Source organism: Abramis brama, assembly GCF_963993115.1.
Source record: "Abramis brama genome assembly, chromosome: 22".
NCBI lineage: Eukaryota > Metazoa > Chordata > Actinopteri > Cypriniformes > Leuciscidae > Abramis > Abramis brama.
Window position 1 is genome coordinate 26,970,179 of NC_139984.1, and position 10,002 is coordinate 26,980,180.

At 35.4% G+C, this 10,002-nt stretch overlaps 1 protein-coding gene across 1 annotated transcript; it reads right to left on the reverse strand.

Annotated features, from left to right (window-relative positions):
• Nucleotides 1–1,300: 1,300 nt before the first annotated feature.
• On the reverse strand, nucleotides 1,301–5,091 carry LOC311072712 (putative N-acetyltransferase 8B). The gene is made up of 2 exons (XM_084097900.1): nucleotides 4,995–5,091; nucleotides 1,301–4,008 (listed from the first exon to the last, which is right to left on the reverse strand). Exons 1-2 carry the CDS (start codon nucleotides 5,011–5,013, stop codon nucleotides 3,302–3,304), a joined length of 726 nt encoding a protein of 241 aa, XP_083954026.1. The 5' UTR covers nucleotides 5,014–5,091; the 3' UTR covers nucleotides 1,301–3,301.
• Between the last annotated feature and the right edge of the window lie 4,911 nt (nucleotides 5,092–10,002).

Sequence of the window (10,002 nt, forward strand, 5' to 3'; positions counted from 1 at the left end):
GCGCTTTTAACAATATGGACTGTTTCAAAACAGCTTTACAGTGATAATAGGAAATTAAAGTAACAGAGCAAACCACAACCATCCAATCAATTCCTGATGTACAAAATCAAGTCCCATCCCGCATTTCTTGCTCGAGAAGCCATTTCAATCAGATATACGTGACAATTGGGGAAGAAAAGACAACCACAACTTCCTTTTCAGGTCAACTTTAAGTGGGTAACAATACCCTTAAAAAGTGTATATAATCCTATCTACAGGAATATTTCCTGAAGAAAATGATACATTATTTTCATGTCCTGATAATGTCACATAAGTATATTATTTTATGAACTCTATATGCACATGCACATGTAAATTCAGCACTAGAAGTCCCATTGCTGTATTTACACAACTGATCAATATTCTTCATACCATGTTTTGAGAGGAACCTAACCAATTGATTGAATATTTATCCTCTCCAAAAACATCAAGCTTCTCCAAGCTGTAAAAATACCACCAAAATGCACAGTCACACACCTTGACGCTTGCCAATTATTTAGCATTAACACTATGGCATTATCCATCCTGACATTATGTGTGTCCCTTACCTGTATGTGCATATGCATGCATTAGAGTCATGATGTGCAATTTAGACAATTATTTTAAAACCCACCCTTATGCATGGTAGGAATAATAATGATTAAAGTCATTACTAGAGGCTGATTCCCCTCGGAGTGTCTGAAAGGGGGCTCAGTAGTGCAGACGTCACTGGAGAGATCATCACCTGCCGACCGGACAGTGCTTTATCTGACAAGATCTGAGCGAGTACTCTGTCTAGTAATGTGTGCGCATCTCAGACAAACACAGAACACCTTTGGGATAGAATATCACATATAATATGGTCTCATTTATCTGAAGGCATAAATATAATCCTGGATATATAATTATGAATCCAAATGTATATATTCTTTTGTATATAAAATGTGATATTTAGCTATAACGTGTAACAAGGACATTGTAAAATATAGTGTTACCCATGTTTGTGTATATATATATATATACACACAAATCTGCATGTATATAATACATTTTTTAATTTAGATTCATAGCACGATATTCCGAATTTAGCATATACACACATCACAATAAATCTAAAATATAATTGAATATATAAATGTATGCTAAATTCTGAAATTATGTTTCTATTAATTCTAATATTACTCTAAAATATATACTATATGTAAACTAAAATGGTAAGCTAAAGGATGTGTAGGAAACTCGTAGAAAAATGTGTAGAAGCGAAGACCAGGAGACTTGGTTGTGTCTTCAGCAGGATTCTTTATTGAGAACACGAGCTGTCGGAATCTGCAGTCATCAAGTCTGACTCTGACAGTCCTTAAAAGTGTTGACCTTACACACAGCCTTAGAGATGACCACTAAATCGAATCATCTAATGACAATAGAGGTAATTACCCCCGACTGAAGATAATGGTACCCCCCATACACATCACATGGTCACAATAACTAAGTAATTTGAAAATTGATGCCATCATTTTCACCTTGAATGCTCGATACAGTGTAGTTCACCTTAGTTTTTCATGTGATGTTATGTAAGGATGTACATATTCTTAAATTTGTAATATAAACAATATAGGTAGAGGGGGAAAAATCATGATTATATATATTAAAATGTTTTGATAATTATAAATACAAATGTATATTTTTATATATCACTGAAAAAATATACTGGTAGTGCTAAAAATATGAATATATAAATGTAGGTTAAATTCTGAATACGTTGCTATTAACCACTATCTAAATGTAGGTAAATGTCACTATATATTTACTTGCTCTGCAAAAATATATAGATAAATCCTTATTAAAGCTACCAACGTGATTCAGTCAAGAGCAGTGAGTGGTTTTATTTTTGTCTTTTGTTGTTTGATTAACATTAGTGAAACATTAGCGAGTGCAGCAGGTTTATTCGGCCGCTGTCACTTAAGACCTGATGCACGACGCGGATCTGACATGCATCCGATGTTCTCACATTTCTTTACTTATTTAAGACTGTGCTATCAAGGATACTCATCAACAACGGCATTTTGACATATTTTTTGTGATTTTCTGTCCATTCAAATGTGAAAGAGAACTCAATGCGTTACTGGTGTGTGAAGTGGCTTTCTGTGCATGCGTTTTGGGTAAGATGACAGTTCTCTTTGGCGTCTTATCGTTTTTGATTGGTTTAAAAGCACTTGAATGAATGATAGCATGATTATATAATGTAACGTTAGCCGAAGAATGCCAGGAAAAAACGGATGCTGCGTTAATTGCGTTAAATATTTTCAACGGGATAAAATGAAAAAAAAAAAATTAACTGCAAAATTAACACATTAACTCATCACATTAACCCCCCCCACACACACACACACTGTTCTACTGATGAATGATGTTCAGTAATACAATAATGGTGTTACGTGGTTAAACATAGCTTTTATTCCCAAAAATGTGAGTTGTAAACACTAGCTCCTTTATTCTAATCCACACAATAGGCTCACAATGTCATCGCTGCAAGAATGTTAAACCTCCAGCCGCTTTCTTTGGTTTTGTATTTCAGTTGTATTTAAAAGATTTAAGTACGGACTTATGGGTCAGCTGGCATAAATTCCTCTGGAGCAATGAGATTCAACCTTTCCCTGAAAGCTAAAAGTAGTTTATATAACATTTTTACACCTCAGCTTCTATTTGCATTTGAATTCTAATGGATGAGAGAGAAAATATAATATTTGTGTTGTTTATTGCTTGTGGCATTTGTTTAGATCCAATATAGCAATATAAAGAAACCACATATTCTCTAGAAAACTCAATATTTGATTTAAATTGGCATTGCTCTTTGACTGTCTTTGGAGTGAGAATATAGTGTTGATTGCCAAGGGATGGTCAAATGTGTGAATAAGAGATACAAACATCTAAACATATCTGGTGCAAGGACTGGTAACATTTATTTCGATTGTCCACTTTAGACATTTTACTAACTATAAGTACCAGTTATTTGACTATTAGTAGTCTTTCTGCTTAATATCTGCTAACACTTTATTTTGATGCTCCCCCAACAGACATTCTACTGACTATAAGTAACTTTGCAACTACATGTCAACTAAAACGTACTTCAACAAACTTATTCTACTAACCTGAACCCTAACACCTAACCTTACCGTCTACTACTACTCTACTGAGAGTTAGTTGACAATAGTTGCAAAGTTACTAGTAGAATATCTAAAGTGGACTATTGAAATAAAGTGTAACCCATGGATGTAACATTGCATCAAAGAATGTGCTTTTCCATTCGTATCACATTGATCCTGGCCAGTTTTGAGACCAGATGGTTAGGATGTCTGTAGCTATGCATGGATGTCACAGCAAAGCCCAGTTTGCGGAAAATGGAAATGGCCGCGGTCTGTGGGGAGCTGATCTCTACGACCACCCGAGAAAGTCCCTGCTCCTTACAGAACTCTACGGCTGTCTCTACCAGCTGGGTTCCCAGGCCTTTCCGTCGCTGGTGGAAGGACACGATTAACTGAAACACCTCCGCTGTCGCTGCATCGTCTGCGTTCCAGCCATCCTTCGAAACGCCACCCTTCTCACCAACTACAGCCAGCAGCCCGGACACTTTCCACTTCCCGTTCACCTCCACCTCCGCCACCCAGAAATGATTCACCTGGTTATCCAAGAACTTGGCCTGAATATCTGCCATTTCCACCTCCATCTTCATCTTGAGGAAGCTGTCGTAAATTTCGTGGCAGCAATAGTAAACCAAGCAAGCCCAAGCTCCTCCGAAGAGCACGGCCTGGAAGTACGAGCTCCCTCCGAGCACATATCCGGCCACGGAGACGCTGAGGGTCACGCCGATGTGGTCCGGATGACTCATGGCTTTGAAGAAGGCTGGGTAGACATGCTCCAGAATGCCAAAGCGGAAGAGAGAGACAATAGCAGACTTATCTGCGGGCTTGTAGGGCCGGATTACACTCTGCACTGCAAGAGAGGAAAGAGACAGGGATTCAACTGGATGCTGACTGAACGTCTGCTGAAAGTCATGCAGATTTACAGGCAGAAGAAGGAAAGTGCAGAAAGAACCCTTGTAATTAAAACCAGGGTTATTATCATTAACTAAAGCTAAAACAATAATAAATAAATATTAACTGAAATAAAATAAAGCATAATACAACTTAAACTTATTTTATTCCAGCATCAAGGCAACATTTCTCATTTTCATTTAGTTTAAGATGAACTAAATAAACTAAACACTAAAACTTAACACACACAAAAAAACATATTTTAAAAATAATAAAAATGATTTTAAAAAACAAAATTACTAAAATTGTAACTAAAATTAAAATGAAAACTGGATATAATATAAAATATCATTCAAAATATTATAAAACTATATAAAACTAGCTTATAAATGATATTTAAATAATACTGATTAAAACACATAAATCGTACACATCAAAATCATGCGTTTGTTTGTGTTTCACATATTATCACCTGAAAAGAGCATTTGAAGCTTCGAATTTGCACAGGCAAAACATTTCAAAACCAAAAAAAAAGATTCTGTGAGAAAAAAATTAATTTCAAGTGTATTTTTCATCAAAACATTGTAAAGAACGAAAGACAAACAAAATACCCTATCATTTGAGAGAGAAAAAAACTAAATGAATTGGAATAAATGATTTACTATTGGAATGTCTGTCATTTGTGAACAATCAACAAACTTCATACATTATAATAAAGGAATGTTTCACATTTGGGAAACATGTCGTTTGGTGCGAAGCAACACCTCTGAACTTACAACTCACAAGCAGACTAGCAGATGTATTGTTCCACAACACTGCAATTTTTAATAATTCACCAAAGCACAAGCTATTCCAGTGCTTGCTAATTAAATTAGCGTGAAGATGCACCTGCCACCTTTGAGACACCTCGCACAACATATTCCTATAGAGAAAATGTTCACTTACAGCTAGTCTTCTGTACCATCGCTGCTGCTTGCTGTACTTCTCTCTCAAACGCTCGACGCCTCTTTTACTCCCCACTCACTCAATGAACTTTAGCCACGGATATATTGGGACAAATACCCATTATAGGGCAGCTTAGGGGAAGAAATAGTGCATGTTAACCACACACACACACACACACACACACACATGCATTGGAATTCCAATGTTTTATGGGGACTTTCCATAGACATAATGATTTTTATACTGCACAAAATGTATATTCAATCCCATAGACACAACCCTCACAGAAACTTTCTACAGTTATATATCATCATTTAAGATTTATAAGCTGTTTGAAAAATGTCCCCGCAACGTATGGTTTACCAGGATCAAACAGACACACACACACACACACAGACAGACAGACAGACAGACAGAACCACTCATGCAATGACAATTGCTATCCCAAACAATCATAGAGACCTGTTTACATGATTTCAAGCTATCCATGATTTTAATCATTTTCATTATAAACCCAATTCCAAGAAATAGTCATAGTTGCTAGAAATGAAGTCACAATTATGAGAAATGAATTCACAAATATGAGAAATAACTTTGCAATTATGAGATATAAAGTCAAATATATGAGAAATAAATTTGCTATTGTGAGATATGTCACAAAAATGAGAAATATCTGTAATAGTGAGAGTCACAAATATGAGAAATAACTGCAGTTTGGAGATTTAACGTCTTATTGTGAGATATACAGTAAGTTACAAACATGAGAAATAACTTTGCAATTGTGAGAAAGTTATATTGAGATATAAAGTCATACATATGAGAAATAACTTTGCAAGTGTTAAATATAGACATTTTGTGAAATATAAAGTCACAAATATGAGAATTAACTTTGCATTTGTGAGATATAAAGTCATATGTGAGATATGAAGTCCTTTTATGAGATGTTACAATTAAAAGATTTTAATCAAAATAGTATGTTTACTTAGTTCCTTTTATTAAGCTGGAATTGTTGACTGGTCCTCACAATTTAGCTGATTTCAGGTTTTTCTATTCTTATGGGGACATTTGGCCCCCTATAATGTAGGGAAACACACACACACACAGAGAGAGAGAGAGAGTCAGCGTCTCTAGCATTTAATCAAATCAGATCTAATCTTGGCCTGACTGTGTAATGAGGTCCTCATATGCCTGGCTGGTTCAGTGATACATCTGCATCTCTATGACTTTGTGACTGAACCAGTTTGTCCACTAAATGTGACCTGGGTTTTAATCGCAAAAGCCCAGATTAGAGTAACAGTGTCACTTAATATGAGCTGTTAAAGATACATCACTGCCAGCTCTACACGCCAATACACTGGCTGAAATTGCTTTCTCCATGAGAGGCATAGGCCATGTGCAATTATATTGTCATTTTTACAGCTTAATAGACCTTCTCAAAGAAATTTCTCATAAATGTTCCTGTTTTGTCCTAGAGTAAAAATAACAGCACACAACAGGTTTGGAAATAATGACAGAATATTCATATTTTGGGGGTTGAACTGTCCCTTTAAGCATAAATTATGAAAACTGACATATAGGTGATTTTGGTGAATGATGTGGCTTCTAGGGCAATGACAATGACTCAGAAAGTAACTGGATGCTTCTAGGGCGTTCGGCACCCTAGACTTTAAATGAGAAATCCTTTAGTTCGGTCTGAGGTGCCACAGACCCATAAATTACATCTGATTGCTTGTCACTCATTCAGACTGGATGTTACAGAGGACAGATTGCTCTCCGACCCAATGCACTTCATTTAGTAACCAGTGCACATGTTTTACATTATAGACATTCTCTATGTGACAACTACCCCCAGTCTTGCTATATCTCAATAATTACCGAGCTAAAAACTAAGATGTTCTACGAACATTTTGCTAACGTTTCAATTAGGTTATTAAAATGTTATTTCGGATTGTTCTCTGAATGTTCAAAATGTCCTGTTTTTTAAATGTTTTAAAAGTTTTTTTCTTAGTTATGCGAACGTTAAGGAAACATTAAATTTCAATCATTACACATTATGGCAGTGATATTTTTGAATGTTCTCTGAAAGTTCTGAAACAAATAACATTTTAAAAAATATTAGATGAATGTCTAACAAAAAAAAATTCCATGAACGATGTATGAATAATGTTTTGTGTCAATGTTTTGAGAACATTATTAAAGACCAGATAAATTTGAATGTTATTTTAACGTTACTGGAGGATTTTTTTCATAACTTTAAGAGAACCTTGCTAGAATGTTCCCTGTCAGCTGGGTATAAGCTCTTGAGTCAAAATTCTGACATTTTGTTACCTTATTTTTTGCATTAAAATAAGCCTAAAAAACTTGAATAAATGGCAAGTTCCATTGTGACAACTTACCCCATAGATTGTGACAACATGCCCTGGGTGTTAAACCAAAGCTTCTTCTTATTTTTGCAGCCAAGACTTTAAGTTATATATCTATACAGAAACTAACTCCAAATTTAACTTACTCTGAGAAATTTTGAGTGTGACAACTAGCCCCGGTCTCCTCTACATTATACAAGACTCCATTACCACAGATTGCACTAAGCACTGGCATCTCTTTATGCAGATCTCACCTCAAGAAAAAAATGGATCTTTAATTGACTCAGAGACTAATCATTTTTACAAGCCAAAGATTCATTTTCACTTAGATTCGCACGTGTGAAGAGTGATATATCTGCACGTTAATATTAGCTCAGTTTCCATAGTTTGACAGATACTGTACGGTGGGCCTGTCTGCCCTAGTGCTAAAAGATTTAACATTACCTTTCACCTCCATTTATAAGCGCATAAGATCTCACTGGAAAAAATACAAGCAATTGCTGTTAAGCTCTGATGGCATTTCACAAACCCATGTGGCATGTGCTTTCTGAATGTATCCCAATATATTTATGTTCAGAAATCCAATGACATATTTATGAGGACAACCAATTTCAACATCGCAAATGCGCCTTGTTTTTCTTTTTCTTTCTATGGCCCGCAAGAAAGCTGAGGTTATTTACAGAGAGTCTTAAAGCTCACGTAGCTCCTTATGAACCATATTTCGCTTCTCTGAGTATGTGGTAATGATTTACGTGAACCCTCTACACAAGCATCATCTTTTATTCCTGATCTTAACAGTGTAGAGTACTTATATGACCTTGAGGCGGTTCACTCAACGCCTGGATCTCCATACATTTATTCTGTTCTTGGCACTCGAAGGAAGTGGATTTAAAGGAATAGATCACGTCAAAATAAAATGAAAATTCTCTCTAGTTACTCGCATTGAAAGTCCTTCCAAACCTTCATGACTTTCTTTCTTTTGCGGAAAACAAAAGGAGTTTTTTTTTTTTTTTTTTTTTTTTTTTTGCAATAAATGGGGACGGGCATGTAAATGCTTTAAAAAATACAAAAGGACCATCAAAAGTATCATAAAAATGAACCAAATGACTCATGCACTAATGTTTAATACTGACGTAGACCTAAAGAGTCTTATTCACTGAAAACCTTGACATCTGCGTTTTCTCTCCTCTTCCATCTGGTCATTAAGTTTTCATAATAATAATAATAATAATAATAATAATAAAGACATATGCAGTATCGCAGCTAACAGGGAAGCTTCTCAGAACTTTGGCTAACATTCTGGCAATGTTCTCTCAAAGTTATGAACATTCTAAGAATGTTAGCAAAGCATTCTCAGAACATATTTTTGGGATATAGCATACAAGTCATGGCTGCTTTTATGACACCTTTTTATGGTTTTTAAGCTCCAGACCCCATTATTGTAAGTAAATAAAAAAGAGTGGCATACAGTCTACAAACATTTATATACATTTCATACAGGTTTGGAAACAACATGAGGGGGAGTAAATGATGATTAAATATTCACTTTTAGGTGATCTATCTCTATAAAACGTTCAGATCTCTACCAGTCACACTCAACACGTGGATCTTCCCTTCCCTTCTTTCGTCTGTTCTTGACACTTGAATAAAGCCTTCTAAAAAGACTGATTCACACAATAGAAAAACTTTGAATGCTTATTTTTTTCCTCTGGGTCTTTCTTTCTTTTCTTTTCTTTTCTTTCTTTCCTGCAGTGCTAATTATTTTTTGGGGTATAATGAGTTTTGCACCAACTGGAATCATGGGAGAAAATTAAAAGCAACCTGCTGTTTACCAAATGTTGACTGTCCAAATGCAAAGGCATCACACTCTGATCTTCTAAGATTATCATTATTTTTTCACTATATTTGTCCTAAAATAGAGAACTTTTTGTAAAAAATTATTCTTAGTTGAAGTAAATAATGCTGAATAGAAGTGTACTTCATGTTTAAGCAAATTGTTAGCAACTTATAAATTAATTTAAAGTATCTTCACATAATGTTAACAACAGACATAATTTTACACACAAATCGAAAAATCGGCTGTTATAAAAAGAAGTTCCAGAGGGACCACATGGCTTGAAAATCCTACATTTCTTCCTGATTTAAGGTAATAGATTCAAACTACAAGCACTTTACTTTCCATATTTCTCATAGACAACATGAAATAAAGAACAATCAATAAGTTTAACCAATAAAATTTTTTTGACCCTTTTGTCACAGTGTTTGGTTTGTGTTCCCTGGGTAACCACTAGATGTCCTCCTTCCCCACGGTGTCTGTCACTTTCTGAACTACATTCCCCACGATCCTTGTTTCTTCATTGCACTCAGCTGTCCCTTGTCATTAATCATTGGCATTGCACTCAGCCAATTCCCCATTAGTATTGTCATTTCCCTGTGTATATAACCCTGTCTGTTTTAGTATGTGTCACGGAGTCCTTGTATTATCACGCCACTTCCTAGTTCTGTTCTTGCCCGTTTGTCTTGTGCCTGTTTATGTTGGATTGCTACTTTGGTTTTGACCCCTGCCTGGACTGGATTTGAGTAACGGATTTCCCTTAATAAATTTACATACTGCACTTGGATCTACTTTTCCTCTGTTCTTGTGT